The following is a 26,202-nucleotide window of genomic DNA, read 5'->3' as shown; positions in this document are numbered from 1 at the left end:
CTGAAAAACACCAAACACATTTCAGCTATATACCTTTCCTTATTGTATTCGCAATCGCTTTCAGCAGGAATGCTACCGGATGACTGGAAGGTTGGGAGGGTCATTCCGGTCCACAAATCAGGTCTAAAGGACTCTCCACTGAATTACCGCCCCATCTCCTTAACCAGTGTGCCTTGCAAAATCATGGAACATGTCATCTATTCCCATGTCATAAACTTCCTCGATTCTAACAACTTTTTTCATCCAGCTCAGCACGGGTTTCGTAGGGGACTCTCCTGCGAGACCCAATTGGCAATCTTCACTTTCGATCTGCATGCTAATCTTGACCGTAACCTACAGACCGATGCATTATTTTTAGATTTCGCGAAGGCTTTTGACAAGGTACCACACCAACGCCTATTACTTAAACTATCCTTTTTAAATTTGCACCCTAATATTCTAGACTGGATTAAAGAATTCCTAGCTAACCGTTCTCAGTTTGTTTCTATTAACAATCACAACTCAAGCACTCTCCCCATAACATCCGGCGTTCCGCAGGGATCTGTGCTCGGCCCGCTTTTATTCTTAATATATATTAACGATCTGGCGCCACAAGTATCGTGTAACATCCGCATATTCGCCGACGACTGTGTAATTTATCGTACCGTTACTAACATTTCTGATCAAGTGGATCTTCAAAATGACCTCAACCGCGTCCATGAATGGTGTGACCTCTGGCTAATGACACTAAACGCTAAAAAATGCAAGCTCGTCTCATTTCACCGTCAACGCAACCCCCTTATTTTCCCCTATACAGCTGCCAACTCATCTATAGAAAGCGTCCAATCGTTCAAGTATCTCGGTGTAACACTGTAGCGATCTTTCTTGGCGAACACACATTACTACAATCATATCATCTGCTAACAGATCTCTAGGATTCCTAAACCGTCATCTTCGTCATGCACCACAACACGTGAAACTTCTAGCTTACAAAACCCTTATTAGACCTAAACTCGAGTACGCCAGTCCCATCTGGAATCCACACCAAATATACCTAACAAATGCCCTCGAATCAGTTCAAAACCGCGCCATTCGCTTCGTTCATTCTGCATATTCATATACAATCAGCGTTTCATCTCTAAAGAATAATTCCAGTCTCGAAAGCCTTGAAACTCGCCGTCGCATCGCCTGCATGTGTTTGCTCCACAAATTTTTCCATACCACTCTGAATCAAACACCTTACATTTCTCATCCGACCCGCATATCTCACCGCACTGCACACCCGTTTCAGATCGCCCGGCCTCTATCGCGCACTGCAACTTTTTCAGGTTCCTTTTTTCCCCGCACCATTGTGGACTGGAATGCCCTCCCCGCTGATGTTGCCGCCATCACGTGCCCATCTTCATTCTTATCCGCTGTAACCACTTGTATTATAGTGCAATGACATGTATTTATTATTGTTGAATATATTAACCCACCCCTTATGTAATACCCCCTGAAGGGGGTCTTTAAGGTGAATAAAGTGAAGTGAAGAAGTGAAGCGATCTGCGTTGTGTTTTTCTGAGCTGTTTGCCTGTTTCATTTGTATTTTGAGCCGTGATGTTGCATTATACAGAATATGTTCGTTTTTTGTTGGTATTACTGTACAACCCACCCCTCATGTAATGCCCCTTGTTTAGGGTATTTGAGGTACTGAAATAAATAAATGAATAAATAAATCTGTAGAACGGAGATTGTGCGAAATAAGGCAGTGGCTGACATGGTGAGCGTACAAAATAGGGGACTACTTGACATATCATAGACGAAAAAGCTTTCCATTTCTCCGTCAAAAATCACATCTCGCCGTATGCGACCCCGAAAATGGGCGCTCGGCAAAATGTGCAAAGGCGTTTGGAAGGGGGGGGGGGGGGGGGGGGGGGGGCGACCGCCCCCTCCGGACCCCCGTAAGAGAAAGGCTCGGCGTGAAAATGCGAATCAGGGAAATCTCACCTGGCCCACCGCCGTGTTCCACCCTTTCTCAATCTTCCCTTCTGGACTGAAATCTCCCCTAACACGGGCAAGGAAATTTCCTCCTCTCCAATTTTATACCTACCAACCAGGGCAGGCGGTGAGCAATGAATTAAATCTAAATTATGAAACTAAATTTAATCACTTAAAACGTTACGTGCATTCAGTTCGCTCAGAAATTAAGACCTTAATTACGGCTGACGCTGTGATAACATGGCAGAATGCATGCCTATATGGCTAAAATAACTAAAACAGCTTTCGCTCTTAAAGGGAGACTGAAGCACTTTTTCTGAAAATCGGGCTGGCAGCGGCATCCTATAGTTTATCATGCTATATACTGGAATATTGCATCCAAATAAGGCAAAAACAAGCGCGAATTGCCTTTTTTAGCCGAAATATGCGGCCTGTGCCGCGGGGCACGCCGGGCGAGGCGCCGCCGCCCGTGATTGGTCAAGAGAGGTCGTGACGTCACTTTGAGGACTGGAGCAGCTGCCGATGCGGATCCGGCGCTGCGTTGAGGGCAGATCGCAGCTTTCCATGTCGTTGTAAAAGCGAATACGGCGACTATTTTTTTTTTACTGACCACCGAAGTAAAAGATACTATAGTTTGCTCATTCCACGTATCGCCTGAAACCAAAAAAGACACAAGCAAAAAATTCTATGCCTAGCACAAGCATACGCCAGCGTCAAAGACGCGATACAGACCATGCGTAAAAGGTGCCAGCACAACATCGGCTCGTATTCTCAGAAAGGAAGGGGTGCGAACAATACTCAAGTAAGTCAATTAACACCACCGGACGCCTCCTGGCTCGCCCGGAAGAGTGTCATCCTAAAGAAAAGGCCCAAAGCACTGTGTAAATCCTGTTCTCAATACCCGGCGTTGCAGGTTGGGGCAAGAAAGTATTTCAAGTGAACGATGAAGGAGCACAAAGTTGGTGTCAAAATTAGCGAAGCGCAGTGGCCAAGCACTGCGAGGCATGTGACCACAAGATAGTGACGCAATCATGGTGCGCTGGAAACCAAGCCAAATACGCGCACAAATACGCTTCACTCCTGGCGCGTTCAGCAGATGCCAGAAAATATTAATCGCTGCCTCAGAAACGTTCGCCCTTCCTAGATTTGCAGTTTAGGTTCAGTGAAGTAGTTGCCAACTATATGTGTGTTTAAAAGCCAAGCTAGCTGCAACTCGCCCGCTGCCACAACTTGATGAAGAAACCGAGTAAGGTTGCGGTGTTTTTTTGCAAAAACTCGGTTGGCATTCATTTCTCTCATAAATTTGCATCCGAAATCAACGTCGAACGCTTTCATATTAATTGCTTAGCTAGGATTAAACGAGATGCCGCATATGAAGAGCTTCGATGCTTGCTTGCTTTGCTTTATTGTGCTTTGCTCTGCTTGCTTGCTTGCTTGGACACGTCGAACCGAGTATAAAATCACTAACCGAGCCTTGCTGAGCACGTCTCAGGTGGTCTGGCCGCACCTAAGCTGAGGAGAGCGACACATGCTTAAGCCTCTATAAGGTTTCTTCAGGGGCTAAGTGAGCATGTTTCTACTTTTAAAAGAGGCGCTTCTTCGGAATGGTGACACGCCTCTTATGCGCGAGGAAATCGATGGAACTGTGTCATGGTTCAGCCGCGCCTTTTCGACAGAAATCTCCAGAGATCACACTAGGACAAGCTCTGCCTGTAGCCGCTCTTACGAAAGTGTGTCGAGCAGAGTAAGCTTGCTTTAGTCGGCTTGAATTCTTCGTCACAGCAGCGAGCGGTTGTGCTGCGAGCTTGTAGTATTGCGGAAAACAGTGGAAGACGACACAGTCGCGGCCGTAGTTGTTCGTGGACACGAACGCAGAGTAGTACCTGTTGAATCTGATTCTCAAGATCGGCTGACACGTTTTGTACGTCGCAACGCACGCAGTACGAGGAACTAGAGCTGTGCACGGGCTCGGGCCGGCCCGAAAGCCCGTACCCGGCCCGGCCCGCGGGGTGGGCTCGGGCCTTGCGGAAGTCTATTCACCCGGGCCCGGGCCGGGCTCGGGCCACGGTATATTTGTCTCGGACGGGCCGGCCGGGCTTCGCGATTGCTCCTGCGTGGCTCCAGCCGCCCTACTGTTGCAAGGTTCGAAACTAATCTCCACATGAGTGATGTCACGACCCAAAATGACACTGCACAAAGGAAGGTGAGGTGAAGGAAAAGGTTATCCTGACCATGGAGCACCAGATAGCAACGATGTTCTGCCCACAATTTCGGCACCTTAGGATGCTTCCCGCCGAGGAGCGCGATCAAGTGTACGGGCGCATACGAGAGCTCGTAGCGTCGACACCCCAGGAGTTGCCGGAAACTATGCAAGAACTACCTCCTGCGAAAAAGCCGGGCATGGATTTGTTCAGCGAGTGGAGCGACGAAATAAGCAATCGGAGTGCCGAAAGAGACGAGCTGAGCGAGTACTTGGCCACAGAGTCGACCCTTTGCTCAGAGTTTGAGCTATCACAGTTTTGAAGAAGCAAGGCAGCGACGTACCCCAAGCTTTCTCTTCTTGCCAAGAAAGTGTTAGCAATTCCGGTTACCAGTTCAAGCAGCGAGATAAATTTCAGCGCTGCCGGGTTCATTATGCAGGAGCGCCGCATTTGCCTCAAGCCGTCATCAATGGACGATTTGTTGTTTTTACATAATAACTTGGAGTGATAACTCTCTATATGCGCAGTGTTTGCGTATCCTCACTAAATTTCATCTAGACCATGAGAGCCGAGCATTTTGAAAACATTGAAATAAACTGATTTTCCTTAAATTATCTAGCTCTTTGTTTCATCGTTACTTCAATTTCAATTTTGCAGGTCGGGCCGGGCCCGGCCCGGGCCTTAACTCGGGCCGGGCCCGGGCGGGCTTAGGTTTCTTCAGTGTCGGGCCGGGCCGGGCCTCCGTCAGTAGTGTAGGGCTCGGGCCGGGCGCGGGCTGAAATTTGCGGCCCGTGCACAGCTCTACGAGGAACAACGCATGCAGCACGAGAAACAACGCGCGCTGAAAGCGCGCTCGGGTGCGCCGAAGCATCCCCGGCTCCTCAACATGACGTCACGCTGGCCGACATAGACGAGGTTTCCCTCTCCGCTGTTCCCCTCTCCTGCGCTCGCGCGGGGCGCGGGAATTTTGAACATCGCGTTTTTAATTGGTGATTGCGCCGCTGTTTTAGCCAAAATCGAAAAAATCATTTCACAGACGTGATCAGCAATTACACTACTTCAAAACCCTAGAAGGTTAGCTGATTCGAAAACCGCCTCAGTATCCCTTTAAGGAATAAAATCGGAAGCACATGGCAGAAACGAAGTGATTATGATATTTTAGAGAATGCATACACGCTTCACACATTTTACAGGAACACGTGTACAACATTCAGTACGGCATCATCCTACTCCGCTGAATCAAGCACGTCGCTCAAGCGCAGGAAATGCCTGATGCGACGAAGGCAAAGTTCGGGCAGGTCACCCAGCTGCGTCTTGCCGTCATCTCCGGCGCTGCACTCTATGCCGTCACGCACTACGCCTGCGAGGCGCATGAACTCTGTGAAGTCTTGCAGTCCGAGCACGCACCGAGCAATCAGCTTCTTAGCTCGAGCTTCGTCGACAAACGCCGTCGCCTGAAGCTCGTCTACCAAGGTCGGAGAGGTGGAGATCTGCTCAAAAGCCTCTGCAGTGTACTTCACACGGGTGCCGGTAACGAAGCGAGCAGCGCGCTTTGCCAAGGCTCGGTTCCTGTTTAGGATGTCCTGGATGGCCAGGCGCTCTCTAATCCCATCATGGCCACTACGAAGGCAGCGTAGGTCCTGCAGAGCGTAGTTATACGCAAGCTCCGGCTTTGAGAGCTCTGCGATGAACGCGTTGAAAGCTCTGAGACTGGGAGCGTGTAATGTGAAACTACGGAGGGCTCGACTTCGGAGCAGGAGGCTTGCCAGCGGTGCCATGTCACAGGAATTCTCCCTCGAGAAAATGAAGCTCATGCTTCTGATGCTCGTATTTCGGCACACGGCGTCGCATATAGCGGGTCCGCACACATTCCAGCACTGTTTAGAGCACTGCAATTCCAGACTCAGCGCCAGATGTGTAATGCTAGTCACGCTCCGGATCAGCTGAACGATGGGCGTTGAGGCTGGCTCTGTGGCACCGTTAAAGCACTGAATCGAGTACACTCGTAGCGTGATGTGCGTGAGGTTATTGGACACGGTTGCTGTGTCCACAGCGGTCTGGAGCAGGCCGAGGGGTACTGCGTACGAGGGGCAGCCTCTGTCTGTGTAGTGTACCAAGCAGTGGCCCTTGACGACGACTCTGTCTTGCAGGCCACATTCAGAGAGCGTTTTGCAGATTTCCCACCTATGGCGACTGAGGTCTTCGAAGTTGATCTTCTTCAGCGATTTGTTCGCGGTCACCGCTCGACAAAATTTCTGGCACGCTAGGAGGCTAAAGCCGCACATTGAGAATGTTAGTTCCGTGATGGAGGTGTCATTCTCTAGCAGAGCGGAGATCCACGGCTTTACAAAGTCATCGTTGTGCCGAAAGTGGCACCATCGGCATTCATGCCAATGGAATCCTTCAACTACTACGTCATCATGGCTGTAGCTGCACGTGAAGCTGAAGTGCCTGAGTGTCTTGTTGGTGCGCAGAAGCTGCTTTATTGCAGTGGCGTACTGCAGCTTGAGCATGCTCACCTCTAGCTTCAGTCTAACCAGCACCTTATGACTAGCCAGGGCATCGCAAATAGTCAAGACGTCCATGCCCGTGCCAAAATTATGGTCTTTAATAAACAGCGATCTCAGGGACGTATTCAGCCTCAGGTAGGTTCCAAGAGCGACATGCGGGTTGACTATGCCGCAGGGTGTGCTACCACAGTTGAGAATCCTTGACGAGAGTGACAGGTCTCGGATGCTCCTGTTTCGGAACAGGCCTGCTAGGAAGGTGCTGGCGTCCTCAGGGTACACACGGACCTCCAAAGCTATGAGCGTCTTCAAGGTAGCTGTTTCCGCGAAAAGAGGCGCAAGATCGGCAATCACGTGTCCGTGGAAGTCCACGGACAGCTCGAGCGATTTCAACTGTGTCAAGGAAATTACAGTCGCTGCAAGGGAGCCGGAGACAGCGACTCCCGGCGACCTCAAGTCCAACGAAAGCCTCTTCAGCCCCAGCGCGTCGCGAACCGCTAAACAGCTAATTTTTTCATGGCCGGTGAGGATACGGTCATTGATGGTGACTTCCGCAACGCACCGGTGCTTAGTAAGCAGATGGTACAGAAGTGTCGCGGCTTGGCGCCTGTCTTTCATCATGCTGGGGCTTGTCGTGCATGGGCTGTCACTCGCCTGAACGAGGATGAGCTTCGAGGCCGCGTCCTCTTGTAGTTCCAGCCCGACGGCCCAGAAGAAGCTGTTCCAAGCTTTCATTTTGGTTATGATGTGGCACGCATGGCCTTCCCGGCTCGTGCATGGTCGACGATGGTCGACTCTTAGACCGCCGTACCGGCTGCAGACTCCGTCCATCTGTTCCAATGGCAGTGACGGGGCCTTCGTCGCGTGAACGTCTTCGGGTACCTCAACGCTGTCGGGCGCTTCCTCGTTTTCGCGCTCCTCGACGCCTGTGGGTTCCTCGACGCCTGGGGATGCCTCGACACCTGGGGATACCTCGACACCTGGGGATGCCTCGACTTCGGCAGGCGCCTCGCCGTCGGCGGGCACCTGCACGTCTTCGGCTACTTCTTTGTGTTTGGGAATATCAGCCACCTCGGGAACTTGCACCTCCACGGGAACGCGAACCTCTTCGGTCTCTGGAACCTTTTTGGGCGCCACAACCTCATCTTGGTCAGTTTTGATGGCAGCGCTTTCATCTGGGCGCTTGCGTTTGGGCATGATGGCAGTCCCGTCCGGATGGAACTGGCCTGCAGGAAAAGCATCACTAAACACTAAAACACTAAACACGTTTACGACTGAACTCGCCCAGGCTGGTGACATGAGGAAACAGGGAAAACGTGCTGAGTGGGGGGTTGTGACGAAGGTCGTGCTCAAGTGTTTATGCGAAACAGACCTGGATACCAGTCTGTGCACTACCTACGCGGTTTACACAGTTTAGTCTGTTTATGGTTTGACAAGCGTGAAGATGCACATTTGTGTTTTCATGGAGCCCCTACGGCAGTATGTGTTAATTACATGCGTCGGTGTGTGTGTTTAAGACATGAATTTCACGCGCGTCTACCACCGCGATGCGCATGCCAACCAGTGTGCGTGTGTGTATCGATTGATCGCCCATGAAACTCATTTTGTAATGTCATCATCAACCTTCATGCGCACTTTCCCTTTCCTCCCCATTGCTTTCGCCAATGGGGAGTAGCAGGCCAGGGCCATGTTACCACCGCCGACCTCTCCACCTTTCCTCAGTAAAATTCCTTTCTCCCTCTCTGTACAGCATCTTGAAATAAATCATGCAGCATGCATGTTTTGCAGTAACGCGTCCGCAGTTGCCATGATGTCTTGCATTCATCTGATTATTCAAACAGGCGTGACCCACAACGGCCTAGTCTGCGTGTAACGTTGCTGGAAAACCTGTTGGCATGATAATCCTAAATATGGGGCAAGCTTTGGAGTTTTGGGGAGTTTTCTTAATTCGTTCAGCGCTTTCTTCCGCTACTTTGTGCAATAAGATCTATCCCTGCAGTACCAGCATAGAACCGACGGTGTCACGGGCAAGCCATTTATCCATCCAGTGAAGAGATGGGACAGAAAAGTTGAGAGGATGCTGAAAGGTGCAGTGAAGAGGAATCTGAACTGGTATTTTTGCCGCTGGAACTCGATCTACATGTCCCGAGCGTTCTTAGAAAATGCGAATTGTTGCTCTGCACGGCCGATTTCCCTAATTTAAATCCGATTAAACGTACTGGCTCCCGCCTTTTTTTTAAATTCCCCGTACACGGTGGGGGGGGGGGGGGGGGTCGAGCAACCTTTCAAACAGACCCGTGGCCGCTTGCCGCTCTTCCACCGGCGGAGTGATGCCTACCTATCGGCGAAATCAAAGACTCCATGCGTATTTTTATTTTCGTGGGCCTAATTTGCAGCTATGTAGTCTCTGACTGGAATTATTTATTCACGGGAAGCGGAAAAACAAAATAAAAGCGAAAGGACACTCCCCACTGGACTGTCTGAAGGGTACTCGAAGCGTTGGTGGACCCCTCCCGACGGCTGCGGGAGGGGTCCACCAACGCCCTTCGTATCTCTACTCCTGCCGAGAATCATTATCTCCTGATGTTGTGGTTCACACTTCAGTGCTTGCATCTTTTTTTCCTCGGCGCATGTTCTGCCGCACGGTTACACACGAAGCATTCGGCACAGTGCTGAGAAATATGTACACCTCCTACTTCTTTTAGCGACCGTGCATACTCAGCAGCACGGTCAATAATGCACCGCCGTGTTTGGCCCTCATAGGCTTCTGCGCACGTCACTGGTATCTCGTATGCCACACCTGTGCAGCACAGGTATGGCATACGAGATACCGGTGACTTGTGTCGTGCGGGTTCTAGAGCTGCGTAGCAACGGTAATGAGAGTAAAAAAGAAATCGCAGTGCACAAGCATGTATGCCGTCCTGAAGCGCACAAGTTGCAAGGATTGCCACGGTCATTAAGCGTACACTTGAAATGAAAAGCAATTGCTGCAAGTGCCCCTCAGTAGCTGCCTGCCACTCATAATACAAGTATAATACCATAGTAAATTAGTACCTCACGTAGTGGACAACGCCGCAATGTATGGAAAAAAAAATGAGAGGTGCGGCGTTAAGAGACCGGAAGCGGGCAGAGTTGGTGAGGGAACAAACGCGGGTTACTGGCATCTAAGTCGAAATCAAGAGGAAGAAATGGGCTTGGGCTGAGCATGCATTGCAAAGGCAAAAGAGAACGCAAGGGTACCAGAGGGCCGCGGAAAGTAAGGTCGGTGAGTGAGAATAGAGAGTTATAGCATATCGTTACCATGTTTACGTTACCGTTTACCGTGTTACCGGACGTCAGACTTTCCGGTTAGCGCTGCGCACGCTAGAAGACGTTTTAGCATACCGTCTCTTCCGTAACAAGTTACAGTAAGGCGAAAACTAATGATGATGATGGCAGGTGCTCCAGCATGATTTAGACAAAATACGCATGGATTGCAAGCATTTCTTTGCAATGAGATGCTACATGATCTTTCATCACCTTTTTCTCTGCGCATAAAGACGTGCACACTACTTTTCTGCTTACGGCCGGCTTAGCGGCTTTAAAAATACCCTCCCTGTCCAGTAAACAAGTTTACTGCACAGAACGCACTAAGCTTGCGTACGCTGCGCTTACTGCGTTGCGAACGCCTTAAAAAACGCAGCTACAACACCTCCCGTTTGCCGCGCACAACGTCGCTTTTTTGGATGTTTGGATGCATGATTTGATGATGATGATGATGTAGCCTTCCCTTTGTAACGGGTGGCCGCCTACAAAGGTGCCCTGGCTGGCTGGCTGTGTGTAAACATAGTGGCGCCATCTGGTGACAATAAGCCAAAGCGCTTGAACTCTGGACTGAAGAAACTTTCTTTTTTTCTGAATTTAGTGGTTAATATGACAAGCACAGCCAGAATATTTTTGTCTTTCAAGGAACAAAATTATGAAAATGGAGGAAAATGTTAAAGCTGGCATGAAAACTACAGTGTTGTCGTTGCTACTTTGGCTCCGCACTTGGGTAGTTAGGCTTCACTGCTCTATAATCGCTGAATTACCTCAAAAACATGGACTAGATGTAATTTCAACCTCGACGTACGAGTGACAGTATGCGAATTAAGAGCGAATGCCTTAAAGTGGCCGTGCAAGGCGCGGCCATTTTTGTTTACAAGCGAACGCTGACTCTCTCCGCAACGTTAAAGGGAAAGTGAGGAGAGCTCTATTCATATTTTTTTGATAGCGAAATCCGATAGCTGGGCATTTCATGGCTTTGTTGCCACTTGGCCGGCAGCGAAGGATGCATTTATTTCTAAGAAAATTGGAGTCGAAGTTGAAAAAGTTTTTCCCGCCGCTCTGATTCAAACTTGGGACCCTCTTATGGCGACACAGCAAACAAGGAAACAGTGACTGAACGTGAATGAGAGTGAGTGGACATCAGTGTGACTGAATGGTTGTGAGCGCGAGTGGTAATGAGTGTTACATGCAACAACAACAACGAAGTCTGCCGGAGCAGGTCGACCTCTTAAAGACCTCGGGGTTGCCCCCTTCGGTTTTGCTGGAGGTGTGTGAATCCTTGGGGAAAAAAATGAAAAAGTGTTCAGAAAAGCCCGCGTGCCCAGCGGAAGAGGATAGGAGGAAGATCGAAATGGTCCCCTACTTTTAAAAAGTGGCTCAAAAATTTGGTGTCACTTTGATGTGTTCTGTCCCGCGAAAGCTATCCCGTTTGTGCGCCCGAATTTCTAGAGGGCCAGCAGAACACTGGCGCTTGCATCACTAAACACCTGACGAAGTTCACAAAGTGCGCAGTGGGGATGGTTTACTCCATTCCATTGTCCTGCGGCAAAATAGACATTGGGGCAAACTGGAGCGTGCCTAAATGAACATTTAAGGCAGCACAGAGCAAATTTGGGCTCGGGCACTGGGAGCAATTTATCCTTGCATGTCAAGGACTGCTAGTGTTCCACTCGGTTCCACCTAATGAATTTGCACTTGAATTCGCTTCTCCCATTTGGTCTGCCGATCATAAGAACATGATCATCGCGTTAGGATCTATCCAAAACAGGGCAGCACGATTCATTTCAGGAAACTATAACTACCGCTAAAGCCTCACTCAGATTAAAGCCGACCTTTCTCTACAATCATTAAGCACGCGTTGTGACATCCCTCTCCTACCACTCTTGGTGACGTGACGTCACGAAACAACTTTAAAAAAAAGGAAAAAAAATTAAATAAAAGAACGGCTGAGCATGGTGGCGGTTGCCACCGCCCCGTTTCAAAGGGGGCGCTCCTATGCATCCATCCATCCATACGTCACGGAGGAAAAGCTGCTGAGAAAATCGAGTGCCGCCAAGCAATACCTCGCGCAAAAAGACCGCGCAATATGCAACGCATTCTTGGCTTAACCAAGCTAAGCCTGGGCATCTTTTTTATCATGATCGTATGTTCCCTTTTGTTTCTTTTGGTTATTAATGCACTGCATTATATTTTTTTTCGCCCCCCTTACACAATGCCCAATGCGCCTGTAAGGTATTTCAAATAAATACATAGTCAGTATTATCGATCCGGGGAAATCAAGACGTGAGCGCGAGCTGCTGGAAGCCTTTTTCATCAGGAAAAACAAGCAGATAGCGTAAGCGACCCTTCAATCATAATCGCCGAAAAGGAGTTTCAATTTTTATCTTCATAAAGCTTTCCCTTACATTGTCCAATGTGTGCGTTTGCTTTGCACGGAGTATGCAGAAATGTGGCTCAATTTCTTACAAAAAGGGTTCGGTTTAAGTTAAACGCAGTGATCTATGGAAAAAAAAAAGATAGATGTAACGTTAAGAGATCGGAAGCGGCGGAGCGGATGAGAGAACAAACGCGCGTTAATGATATCCTAGTTGAAATCAAGAGGAAGAAGTGGGCTTGGGCAGGGCATGTATTGCGAAGGCAAGATAACCGCCGGTCCTTAAGGGTAACGGAGTGGATTCCAAGAGAAGGCAAGCGTAGCAGGGGGCGGCAGAAAGTTAGGTTGACGGATGAGATTAGGAAATTTGCGGGGATACGGTGGCCGCAACTGGCAAAGGACAGGGTTAATTGGAGAGACATGGGTGAGGCCTTTGCCCTGCAGTGGGCGCAGTCAGGCTGATGAAGTCCAACGGTGTTGTGTGTGTGCCTTCTCTTTCTCGTCTTGCGTCTGTTTCGCTGGTTCCATCTTTGCATATGCAAATCAGTCGTCCTTGTAGTTGTAAGCGACAAACCCCGGGTATATTCTAGCGCATTTCGCGGAACCGACACACCACTGTGCACATCTACCGCATCCAAGTCTGTGGGAAGTCTCGGCCAGTGCAGGCGAAGTACGAGTTCATTCAGCCGCTCCCGTCTTGAGGGCAGTCTGCTTTGTTATCCTGCTGATAAGGGTGTTGTGCAGCAACGAAGGAAAAGGCCTCAAAAGCAGTTTGCATTGACCGCGGAAGTTGCCTTGCTATTATCTATCTACCCCTGCCTTTTGATGGCATATTTATCCTGGAGGGGTGATGACGTCACTATGAAGGGCCACGTTTGCGCCAGGGCTTGTCTGACGAGGGCGAGTTTTTGCTGAACAAGCCAACTAATGATGTCCGGCCAAAAAAAGAATGCGCAGAAGCCATACCCTGCTGGTTGTTGCTTATAGCTAAGCCTCTATATTTCCATACCGGAGGGCGGACGGGGTGGTTGCTGCCTCTCGAAACCCAAAGCTCCATTTGGCCGCCGCGGTGGCGCAGTGGCTATGGTGCTCGGCTGCTGACCCAAAAGACGCGGGTTCGATCCCGGCCGCGGCGGCTGGAATTTCTTTGGAGGAGAAATTCTAGAGGCCCGTGTACTGTGCGATGTCAGTGCACGTTAAAGAACCCCAGGTGGTCGAAATTTCCGGAGCCCTCCACTACGGCGTCTCTCATAGCCTTAGTCGCTTTGGGACGTTAAACCCCATAAACCAACCAACCAAAGCTCCATTTTTTAGCCTTCTGAGGCGACAAAATCGTGTAATCTCGTCCTCTTGATGGTGCTCAATATCTTATCACACAGTATCACGACCACAAGCAGTCAACCTGCAATCTCCGCAAAGTAATGGAGAACGCGCACTGGAAGCAGATTAACACTTTTCGCAATATCAATGGAAATGCGCACAGTGATAACTAAAAAATGAGAACACCTTAGTTGAGATACCAGGGTCTTCCAGCACCCGTCGACTCTTAACACTCGGAATAGTCAGCGCTAATGGTTACCCCACGTGCTATCGATTTTACGCGAGCCACCACGTCGATAAGTAGGACTCGGTCGCATGAGAAGGCATAGCCGATCCCTTCGTTGGGGTTAGTTTTCTGCGGCACTGCAGCCAAAGCTGGGAAGGGAAGGAGACCGGCCTTTGTCCTCTTGCCCTGACACTGCGCCACGTAGCGCTCAGTAAACGAGGGTCGTTTCCGCTCGCTCTGGGAACGAAACTTCTGTTGCCGACACAAAGGGTTCAGCGCCACATTCTCCTCACCACTCTAATCTTATATTTGCATGGATTTGGGAGGGTAGTTCTCTAAGCCGTAAGGAAGGGATATAATCCTTTCTACAAACGTGATGGCCTCGTCAACATCTTCAGGACTATATTCTGCCGCGGAATGACATTTGCACTTCGGTGCTCTAACCCTTTGACAGTTTGACATCTTTTTCTATTGTTTTAATTAATTGATCAATTACACACAAAATTTCTTCCTAAATAGCATCAAGCATTATGTTTTAATACTGGGCATTTTGACACTTTTGAAGCCCCTTTCAATAATTTTTCGTTTTCTTAATTAAGCAGTTAATTGCAATGCTTTAATTAACTCGTCATCGCCTATCACACACGTGTCAATCATCAATCACTAGAGCCAGCCACACATTACCATGATGCAATTTTTTTACACAGCGCACGATTATTTCCGACACGCGTTGCCGACTACGCCGACGGCTTTTCGACCGAACGAGCTGTACACGCTGTCGCGTAATATGTATCCGCAGATCTCCCTTGAGTAGGCTTCCTTTTTTTTTTTTTTTGCTACTGTCTTGCTATCGTCAAAAACGTCTAAACTGCTCGATGCTAGCTACGGAAAAAGTTTGAAGAGAATGATCGCGCGATATTCAAGAGTTGTGTGCAAGAATGCTGGATGTATGGCCAAGGTGCTTCGACCCCGACTCCAGGTCTCTACGATTTGGCTGCACTAATTGCGCGACGGTGCCGCAGCGTTTGGTCATGCGCAGCTTTGGAAATGGCTGCTTGCAAGGCGAATGGCCGGAGTGCAGGCCTGCTCGTCTTCCACCCTTCCCATCGCGACAAAATTAGCGCCAACTGCGTTCTCGCGACATCAACGGGCGCCAAAACCCCGAACCACGTGAATCACGCAACAAATGGCAGTGGAGAGAAAGCCATGAACCAGGCCTAGGAAAGCGTGGTTTATAGAAAAAAAACTTCACACACACTTTCACAAATATATATATATAAAATTATATATTATATTATAAAGTATATATAAAATTATTTCTTCGCAGCTGATTGATTAATATAAGGTAAAGTCACCAGATCTTTAAAACATAACAACATTTAATTCACGACGTTTCGGCTGGAGGACCAAGCTGGTCTTCCAGCCGAAACGTCGTGAATTAAATCTTATGTTTTTCAAGATCTGGTGACTTCATCATTATATATATATATATATATATTGACCAAATGTTTTTTAGGGGAATCCCCCAAGAAGTTTCTGAGAAGGCTGTATAGCTTTTCTTTGTAGCCGTATGGCTGCGCTCTGGTGGACGTCAATGAGTAATTACTCCCTTACTATATATATATATATATATATATATATATATACCCACACATATAGGATTTACGAATATGCGCTCAAATGGTGCCCATGCTGCTCGAAGTGAGCGCCTCAGTTTACAGTTATGACGCCGCGAACAGTCACTAACCTCCTCGTTTCATCAAAGAACTCTCATCATTTTATTCCGAGATTACTGCCATATCTTCGCTTTTCCCGACCTACACAAGGCCGCCGCCATATTGCTGCACTACGGCTCATCTTCTCCTTCGGAGAGTGCAAGCGAGCCAAGAACACGTGCTACACTAGGTTGGTACACTTGCAAAACGAAGACGGCACGTTGCGCTGGCAAACGGAATGCGAAGGTGCTGCACTCCCTGAACTGATGCAGGAAGCGCAGCAAAACAGAAGAAAGCTTTCACTGCGAGAAGAATGTTTTAGACCGGCCATTTAACGCTAACAGCATAAAAACCGGTCGATAGCCACCGCTTGTTTGTGTCACTCTTTCGTCTCGTGTCCCGCTATTGTTGCTACGTGAGCGAAAACATTGGACGCTTCCAACGACACAGCAGCCACCATTTTACTGTCTGTGGAGCAGTGCGAAAAGCCGCCGGCGTCTATAAAATACTATCGAGTCCAGCTGCGGCCGCCACTGCCGATGCTACGCGGTCAACAAAATGCCAAAAAATGTGGCCAAGCGCGAACACCGTCTGTTTGTCCAGTACACAAACATCATTTGTCCGTGAGAAACCCTGGATGCTACAAGGAAATCTTATCCACTCTGCGCAACAAGGAACACTTTGGCCGGAACTTGTTTTCGCTTACCGTGGAGGTCTGGCAGGCAAGAAGACGTATGTGGCGCTGTGCCGAAGTCTTCTTCAAGAGTCCACGTGCGAGCGATGCTGCGATGTCGCGTCACTGCGGGCGGCACTAAACACCGACTGGCTGTCCGCGCAGAACTGGCGTGGAAGCGCGCGTGGAGAGAGGCCTCCGAGGACCAAACAAAGGGGAAAGAGAGGGCAGAAAGCTCTGGTGTACGAGGAGGAATCCCCACGTGCAACGCCATCCCGGTATCAGCATGGCTAGGGTGCATGACCCCCGAGGGAGCGAGCTCGTCCGTTCTCCCTCTTCTCGGAACAGGAAACAGGAGGAAAGAAAGACATCCCCATTGTACATTGCATTTCTCTCTGCCATGGACCAGGCGGCGCTCCATGCATGAATGGAAGAAGAATACCATATCGATACTGGGAAAGGCAGATCAGAAAGGAATCGTTCTATGATAACTCAGGAGGCAGTGCCCTTCTCTTTGAAGCTAGGTCAGGGTGTCTTAGAACGCGCAGCTACAAAAAGAAATTTAACGAAGAAGATTACAGATGCGCTGTGTGAGGTAAATCCGTAGAAAGAATTGAACACCTCATACTCAAATGTGATGGCATCCATCCGGATGTCGATGTAGCCACAGCCACTCTACCTGAGACCCTAGGGATTACAGGTAACAATGGCAATGGGAATAAATCAGCGGTGGAAGTTAGCAAAAAGCGATTGGAAGACTCGTGGCTAAAATGCCGAGAGGAAATATAAGGTTAGAAGTGTTCGAAAACGTATTTTAAGAAAATGGCAAATTTTTATAATATACAACACATTTAAACAAAACTAAAGAAAGATAAGCCGAAACCCCTCCCCCCTTTCCCACCTCCCCTCCCCCCGTTTCAAAAGGGGCGCTCCTATCTTCCATCCATCCATCCATCCAATTAGAGAACCTAGAGAATATACCTAGAGATGTGAAGGCCTGAAAAAAACAGTGCAATTTTTGAAAAAAACCGTTTTTTTTTTTCGTTTTTTTCAGACGAGGGAAAATGGAAAAAAACATTGAAAATTTCACAGTGCAATTTCAAGGTTTTAGGATTGCTTGCTTTTAGTTTAGGTTTTAGTTTTTGCTTTGAAAACAATTACTGCGTGCATCATTGAACGATTGGAGGGCAGTCGTCATCGCCGGTGCCAGGCAGTACTTTTTAAAACGTTCATGCTACGAGTACGCGGGTTGAAGGCCAGGTAACATATAAGATCCAGGATTGACTTAAAAACACACTAATACTTGAACTCCCGGCTGAAGTAGAACAAAACGGTTGCAAATTCTACAGCGCTACACACACGGCATAAATAACATAGGCTGCTGTGCACGTAAGCGCTTTTAGCCAAATACAAGCCTAGCTTCTTGATTTCCAACGTAGCAGAGTACAGGACATCCGCAGGAATTTGGTACAGGACAGGGGTCTTCAGCGAAGCACGTGACCCCATATACCTGGTGGCAAGGCCTTTACCCCAACCAGTCGCTAACTCGTCTGGCTTGCCGACTGCTGCAGATACCACCATCATCCGCCAGCTGCGAACAAACTGGTTACGTTTCGGAAACGTCCATACAAGGATTCGCAACAGGCTTTTAGGGGAACGTGTTCGAAAGCTCGTGTATAAGCAGTCGAACCTAGCTGTGGACACAGCTTCAATACATGCTGCTGCGCGTAGTGCCGCATCCAGCGGCAGTGACTCTGAGTCCGATATGGAGTGACTTATAGATCAGTTTTCATGTTCCCTTTCTCGGTGCAATAGAACAATAAGTTCGTTCCACAAATATGATATTTATACCTCCATATTCGCATGAAGTGCAAATCATTATTTATTTTCTCGGTGCAATAGAACAAGAAGTTCGTTTCCCAATATGACATCTGTAACTACATATTCGACTGAACTTCGGAGCATTATTATTGATTGTTGTGCTATTGCAAATAAATCTGTTTTTAACACGCTTTGCAAAATTTCCAATTTTTCATGAAAAAAACCCTGAAAAAAACGGTTTTTTTCACGCCATTCAAAATTTCTTGAAATTTTACATCTCTAGGTAGGACAGCTGCAAAAGAAAAACCCACACTAAAATATGGTGCATACCTGGAAATAATTTTTTCTGCATTTTGCTCAATCCATGCTTTGCTCAACTTCTTGTTTACATTGGACGAAGAAGAGATTTTGTAGTTATGGTCTTCTGAAAACTGCCGCTTAATGTACAACTGCAAGATAACTTCATGTGCGATGCAACAGTGAGATTTGTTATCTGAAATAAGCCAGAACAACAATTAGTCGAGCATTAGGGGAGGTATGCGCTATTTTCAAACTTCCGTAAAGCCTAAAATGCCTGGTGATAGCACAGCCACCTGATCAACCCGTTGCGATGGCTCAGTGGCTAAGGCGTTGTGCTGCTGAGCCGAGGGATGTGGGTTCGATCCCGGCTGCAGCGGCCGTTTTTCTTATGGAGGCGAAAAACGGAAACGACAGTGCATCGAGGTTTCGGCGCACGTTACAGATCCCCAGGTACTCAACAATAATAAGATTCCCTCCTCTACTGCGCGCCTCATAGCCCAGGTGTAGCTTCGGCGCGTTAAAATAAAATAAAAAAAAACGACCTGAACATCTGTGTTGCTCGCATTTCTGCGCCCCAGAGTGCTGGCCCGACCATGACTGCCGACGCTATGGGTAACACCATCGCTTGCAAAAAAACGATCTTCACAAAATACGCGACGATCAAAAAGCCAACCACGAACGGTAAATGAGCGATTTACGCTGCCTACTCCGTACACTAGTTACTGACACGGGCTACGCGAAGGTCCGTTGCGGATCCGTTCGCATCTGACACTTCGCAAATTTAAGATTGCATAAGACTCGCATAACAGCAAACCGAAGGTTCAGGTTAAGAAAAAAAACGGGCACATGAAGGCCAGCGACAGACGCCAAACTAATCCCGCGTGAGAAAGTACTAGCTGACCTACGCATTGCGCCGTAACGGCTAGCAGACAAGAGCGCTCCTCGGCAAATACAAGATACGCAAACAGCCCACTTATTAGGCTTTTTAGTTCTGCAAATGTTATTTGTGTTGTGACTTCGTCTACGATCTAATTATTAACTCTCGAAAAGCACTTGACACCCGCAGGAGGCTTCCCGCTGCCTCGCATCGTGCCCAGGCGAGAAATTAAAAAAAGCGCACGAAGCCAGCACTCTTACCTTGTTTCCTTGGTTAACATTGAGTCCACTTTGTGTACAGCAAGGTACAGAGCAATATTTGGGCATCTTGGACGACGATAAATGCCAACGTGCGCGTCGCTATTCCCGTACCGCCATATACTGCGGCATCCGGAAGCCCCCAACATGGCGGAAACACGCGTGGTCAACGCAAACGGGCGCCAGTTTTTGCATAAGGTCTATAGCTTGCCACAAGAAAGTGTCTTTCTTCTGTCCTCGTCCAAGTTCGCGCTGTTATTCAGGAAAATGTCGTACCAACTCGTCCAAGGTTCCGCTTTTACATCGAGTTCATATTCCTCTTCAGTGCACCTTTAAGAGCACGAGGCACACTGCAGGCGAACTTGTCGATAAGCATCCTGCTGCATGCTGTGCAGCCCTGGGCATCGATAGTGCCCGCTTGAAAGCTGTATGAACCGTCTGCTGCGATCTCTTCGGATGCACCTTAAGCCAACGGTTCGAAAACGCCAAGAGCGCTCTAATCGGTGCTGAAGCACTGCTGTTTTGGTAGACCGCAACTGACAGACGCTTTTAAATGAGCGTACGCAGAGACTCTGGGTGTAACGAATGCGCATGCGCAGAACGCTACGTACCTCGTTGTGTCTTGAAGCGCACCTGAAGTTTGCTCCCACTGCACCAGCGCCACTTCTCCCCTGCCGGTCATTTTGGCGTTTGTGTCCGGGCATGTCGCCGGAGCCAGCAGCCTCGAAAGTAAATCCTGCAGGTCTTGCGTCTCGGTCACAATGGTAGCCTGCCATTCTGGAGCGCCTTATACAGTTGAGGCCTGTCAGCATTATTAAGTAGAAAGGCACCCCATCCTCATTTTCAACAGATAAGTACCGAATGCCGTACGGGTCTAGCGGAAATTCTTTCTTTAAGGTTCGCTGCAACACATCCCAAAAATAAACCCCTTCCCAACAGTGTAAAAAACATGGTCTATTGTTTCCGGCTTCCTGCAAATCAAACAGTGAGATCCCCAGGGTAAAAATAATTATTTTCCCTCTAAAAATTTTTTAACCGGTAAGGTTCCGGTGTGGAGCTTAAAAAAGAAGGTTTTTGTTCTTGGCGGCACCTGCATTTTTTTCACTCTCTTTAAAACATCTTTGCCTGGGCCTCCACTGTACTAGGCCCTGTACAAGGCCCTGTACAAGGCCCTGTACAAGGGCACGGGGAAAACGACATCGCACAAAGCACGGTACAGTTTCTTTCGTTTCACAGTGGACAGAAAGTCATTCGAAAACCGCGCGGAAAGAAACCTTACACTGGCAACGATTTCCCGGTAAAAACCGCTGACCCTACAGTAAACCTCAGTAAACGGAACGGATTTGTGTTCTAATCGAAACAGGCGCCGGACACCGGTAAACCAGTTATTGCGGGCGCTCGCTGCTCCCACGTGACTTTACGTGAGTGCCTTTTTTTTTCTTCCGTGCGAAAAAAAAAAAAAAACGCTGCTCGGTGGTGTCCGTAGGACATGCCGAAGTAGCGGTAGGGTCCCTAGAAATACTTGCTAGTCTGCCGTCCGCGCGGAGCTCCCCGCGAAACCAGTTGGCTGCGCCTCGGATGAACGCGCAGGGGACGCTGCACGCATTTGGAACGCTGTGCCTGCACCGGCCGCCGCGCTGTGCCTGCCGTGGCTACGGAAGTGTTGCGCGCTGCTTCTTGGTGGCGAGCCCGGAATGCTGTTTTCTTTTTTCTGCAGTAATGGTGTTTGGTGGCAAACCGGAGCCAAGACAGGCTTGAAAGCCTATTTAGCATGGTTCGGTAGTCGTCGGGAGCTATAATGACGAATGCCGCACCATGTTCGGTTGCTGTTAATGCACTCGGATTTTGCAATCTTACGAACCGAACACCATCGGGAAACTGCACCAGAAGTGGTCACTTCATTAGTTTTGGTGCCTAAGGAACAGCCATACAGCTAGAATATGTTGGCTATTCTCGACAGCCTAATTGATAAAGTAGCGATCAAGGATGCAGAAACTGCATTGGTCTCTTGTGCTCCACGTATACATCTGACCCCAGCTCCTGTGTGAGAGGAAAAAGCCACGAGGTGTTAATTTATTATATCTCGGGCTGCATAGCAAGAAAAGCAGTAAAAAAAGCCAGTGTGTAGACTGTGTCAGCCTTGACGACTGAAAAAGCAGCGTCTACAGCAAATGATCAAGCTGCAGCTTTCACTGCAAACTTTCATAATGGTGCCTTGCTGTATCCCTCTGGCCCCTTGAAGAAAATTTATCACCGTCCTTGAAGACAGCTTCATCGCGCTTATTTTAGCCTTAATAAGTTGCCCGATTAGAGCATTAATTGTTGACTTCGATGATTTTTTAACATATGTACAGAGGGCAAAACGCTTGTCTAGAACACGTTCTTGGTAAGTTTCCGGTTGAACACGCGATATCTAGTTATTACATTTGGTTAAAAATGGTCTGGATGTAAGCATGGGCAGTCAAACTCATTCATCGTCATTTTTTGCCTTCCTCATCGCAGCGGCTTTGGGAGCTGCGGAACACACAGCTGAGTCGTTCTAGACATATGTTTTGCCTTCTGTACGTTTTCCGTCTCTAGCCAGCGTGAAACATGGACGTGAAATGGCTAATGACATAATCAAATTCTACATTCTGGTTCACCCGCGCGCTTCACGAAGTCAATCAATGTTCAAAGGGCCACCAAGAAAGAGCAGCTGAAGCTTTTAAAGATGAGATGATGCCAGTAGGTAGTGCAAACAAGAATGTGATCAGCCTGACACTGAGTGCAAAATTGACGGAAATAAATGTGTTTAACAAAAGTTTTTATTTGGTGTCATACGTGAGTGATTCGTAGGTATATTTTCACTGACAATGCGTCTGATCTACATTGCATGCGCTAATAATGCTATTTTACCGAGCACGGAATTCAAAGAAACTACTTAGAATGCATGCTTGTGTTCATTTCTTAGGTAACTCGGTTGCCTAAGCACTACGAATGCATGCCCGCAGTTCGCTTGAAGCACGTTGCGATGTACAGGGCTCGGGTTTTCATCTTGCATGCTTTAATTGTGCCTGCATCTAGAAGTTTTCAGTGTTCAGTCCGTGTTCTAACTTCAAAGTCCGTACAAGTTGAGATCAGATTACCGCTTTCAACAGCGCTCTGTTGCAAACACACAGCCGTGGGGTTTAGAATCCTAGGGTAATGTCTTGATGCAAGGTATTTTTATTTATTAAATTCCTCAGAAGACGGTATGACGATACGGCACGGTAGCAGTATTCAGAGAGGAGAATAGGGTATAAAAATGAGCGGGTTTGTTTCGCCTTCGACTCATGAGTACGCGCACAAAATTCGTTCGCAAAAAAAAAAAAAAATCATTGGCGTCGCTGCGTCGTTAACTGAAGTGTGCATTGAAATACCACTACTAATCTAAAATTATAGAAAGAAAGTGCGCAATCGCATGCTCAAAGTATCTGATAACGCGCTCGTTTCGCGGGGCGAAATGCGCGCGTCTACTGCAGACGCCGTGGCCGGCACGGCACACCGGTTGCTCGCAGCGCCACCGCTGCGATCATCCAGCAGCAGCCCCCGCCGCAGCCGGCGGACGCCAGACTAGCAAGTAGCGGTGAAAGTCGTCTGTCGTCTGCTTGCGCTTTGGTTCACTGGGCTCTTATCGGTAGAGAAAGCTTGAAGTTAGTTTATTAACTCTACGCAACTCCCCTGTTTTCGCAGCGAAACACCACGCGTACAGCACCAAAACAAATAGATATACCGCGTGTTCCGTATTTATCTGTCCCTGTTACGAAAAATTGCGCTGCGCAATCTACTGAACTATATGGCCTCAAAACGCCGACTACAAGGTACCTTATGATGGTCTTCGTCTTTCGATAAGTAATTTAATATCTAAAATTGCCTGCATTTTCTGGAATCGGCGAAAAACTGCATTCAGCTGCGGCAGAACTTTTCGTCCAAGCGAGCAAAGAAGCCACTTTGACAGGTTGCGCCATCTGGCGAGCGGTGAGGCAACCGATGTCACGGCTTGGGGCTGGAATGCGCACCTCGCGCGGTTTCTTGGGATGTGCGTGTCGTCTGCTCCTTGAAATTAACACCGCTCGCCAGATGGCGTAGTCTGTCAGACTGGCTTCTTTGCTCGCCTAGACGAAAAGTTCTGCCGCAGCCGAATGCAGTTTTTCGCCGATTCCTGAAAATGTAGGCAAGTTTAGATGTTAAATTACATATCGAAAGACGAAGACTATCATAAGCTACCTTGTAGTCGGCGTTTCAGCCCATACAGTCCAGTAGTTTGCGCAGGAGAATTTTTTTCTAACACGGACAGATAAATACGGAACAGGCGGTATGAGTATAGCAAGCTACTTTTAAAGCCGCTGCAGAAATGAGGGCTGCAGTCACAGTATTCAGGCCAATATGCACGAAATTGAACATATGTAGGGTGGTAATGAACTTTGTTAACAATGGCTTGAGAGATTGGTCTTTATACAACCATTCAAGAATTAAGCTAGCAAAACAATTTAAACGGCTAATAAAAACAATGGGGCCTCAAGAGCTAGCAACGGGTGAACGGAATTTTGTTTTTCCTGCTTTTTTCGTTATCTGCGCAGTTACCTCTCTCGCCCCTTTCTCCTTTCTTCACCTGGATGGCTACCCTTTGCATCAGCCATCACCTTCACTTCGCTTTAAACGCGGCAGCAGTCTTTTCGTACCCCACTTCGTTACCCTCCCGAAAAGAAAAAAACAAATCATTTATCGCATATCCCACGCCTAGTGCAAACGCAATGCTCATTCGGAGACCCGTTTTGGCTCGAACACCTCGTAAACTGCCATATGAAATAAAACTCTCATCCCCTCTCTGTTCCTCGACAGCGGGTGCTTTTCGGGCGCAAGACTCGCAAGACGCGTGCATCTCCCGACGGAGAGTACAAAAATGAGCAGGCTTTTTTTATTTTCTCCCTGCCCGCGCACCCGCGCATCGCCGCCGCCGCCGACGATGCTCGCCAGCGCCATCTCTTGGTCGCAGCAAGCAAGCCGCGGGTGACGTGAGGGGAGCTAGCGCTATGACTGGCACGTTTTCCGTGGGGCGGGGCTCCGTCGCCGCCGCTCGACGGAAACGTAGAGCAGGACCCGGCGGCACCGGCCACCCGATTTGGGGCGGAAAACGGTCCAAAACCAGCCCCCTCCGTCGGCTCCCGGCGTGACGGAGGCGACGGAGCAAGGGAAAAACCCTCTGTGAGAATGTGGCCTAACTTGGCAAACAGTGCGCAAAAACGCGTCTCTTTTGTCCCGAAAAAACAAGAAACGATTCACCAGCTGCCGAAGAAACAAATGGCCCAGTCCCAGCCCACCTTCCTGTACCCGTCTGAACAGGTTGGTCCGGCTGCAGCGCTCCCAGTCAGACGTCCAGATGAAGACGGCGAAAATTCTGTGCAGCTTTTGAATGCTTAACCGTGAACAGTGCAACACCTGCATGACATACCAGAGCCTGCTGATGAAGAAAAGGTTGCAAACAGTGGCTCTGGCAAAAATTGACAAGGTCGTCCCTTTCCACTTATCAGCTCTCTCCCTTATCTCTTTGACCTGCCCTGTCCAATACTGTTCGCTGTCACGGTACGCATCGAGCGGAACGCCCAAGTACTTATCTGGTGTCGTCGTCCAAGGCACACTGGCGAACCGTTCAGGCGTAGACGGATTTACTTTCGCGAAAATATGGACATGTTTCTGGCCATTCAGAAGGCCGCTGCGGACCCTCCGGAGTGGCTCTCAAAACTAGAGCCGCTCTGTACTTTACCTGAATATTAGAGAAGCCAACAGCCACAGAAACCAAGGGGCAAAGGGGATTTTTAATTAATTTATTTTGTGGTGTAGATCAATTTAGAATATTATAGCTAAGAGGTAGAGCACCGGACGCGTAATTCGGAGGTCGTGGGTTCGGATCCCACCGGCGGCATGTGTCTGTTCTTTCTTCTGCTTTTCTAATCAATTAGCTTTAAGCGATAACATATTCACTAATATTCTAAATTGATCTACACCGCAAAATAAATTCATTAAAAATCCCCTTTGCCCCTTGGTTTCTGTGGCTGTTGGCTTCTCTCATATTTGTAACGAGCCCCTCATTCCCCTTCCCTTGTTTGCTTAATTGCTTAGCGAGGGCCTCGGTTCTGGCAGCCTTGACGCCATAGGAAGCATAAGAAGGTTCTCACACAGCTTCCACCCACGCCGTTCGATGACGTTCTACGTCACACCAGCGGTAACTCAGGACGTTCGACGTCCACCGCTTACGAACGTGGGTGGCGCTGATGAACACTCTCAAGGTTAGGTTATTTGTAAACATAAATACCCCCGAAAGCAGAAGATATGACAGCCGTCGCCGTAGCTCAGAGATAGAGCACCGGACGCGTAATTCGGAAGTCGTGGGTTCGGATCCCACCGGCGGCATGTGGTTGTTTTTTCTTCTGCTTTTCTAATCAGTTAGCTTTAAGCGATAACATATTCAATAATATTCTAAATTGATCTACACCACAAAATAAATTAATTAAAAATCCCCTTTGCGCCTTGGTTTCTGTGGCTGTTGGCTTCTCTCATATTTGTAACGAGCCCCTCATTTCCCTTCCTTTACCTGAATATTAATTAGACGAAGGCAGATTCATGCTGGCTGACCACGAGTCGCATGTA

General features: G+C 48.4%; 1 protein-coding gene and 1 pseudogene across 1 annotated transcript in view; both read right to left on the bottom strand.

Annotated features, from left to right (window-relative positions):
- LOC149329171 (uncharacterized) overlaps positions 1-26,202 on the bottom strand; it is a 377,016-nt pseudogene that overhangs the window by 171,499 nt on the left and 179,315 nt on the right.
- LOC149329172 (uncharacterized) overlaps positions 5,264-26,202 on the bottom strand; it is a 29,285-nt gene continuing 8,346 nt past the window's right edge. Inside the window, exon 2 of the mRNA XM_089561178.1 lies at positions 5,264-7,893. Coding sequence (XP_089417304.1) covers positions 5,387-7,893 — 2,507 coding nt within the window. The 3' untranslated portion in view covers positions 5,264-5,386. The remainder of the gene's footprint in view (positions 7,894-26,202) is intronic.

This window comes from Amblyomma mixtum, chromosome 9 (genome assembly GCF_055824585.1).
Source record: "Amblyomma mixtum isolate Tamu chromosome 9, ASM5582458v1, whole genome shotgun sequence".
Taxonomy (NCBI): domain Eukaryota; kingdom Metazoa; phylum Arthropoda; class Arachnida; order Ixodida; family Ixodidae; genus Amblyomma; species Amblyomma mixtum.
Note: the sequence above shows the minus strand (reverse complement) of the source record. Positions and strands in the feature narration are given on the sequence as shown.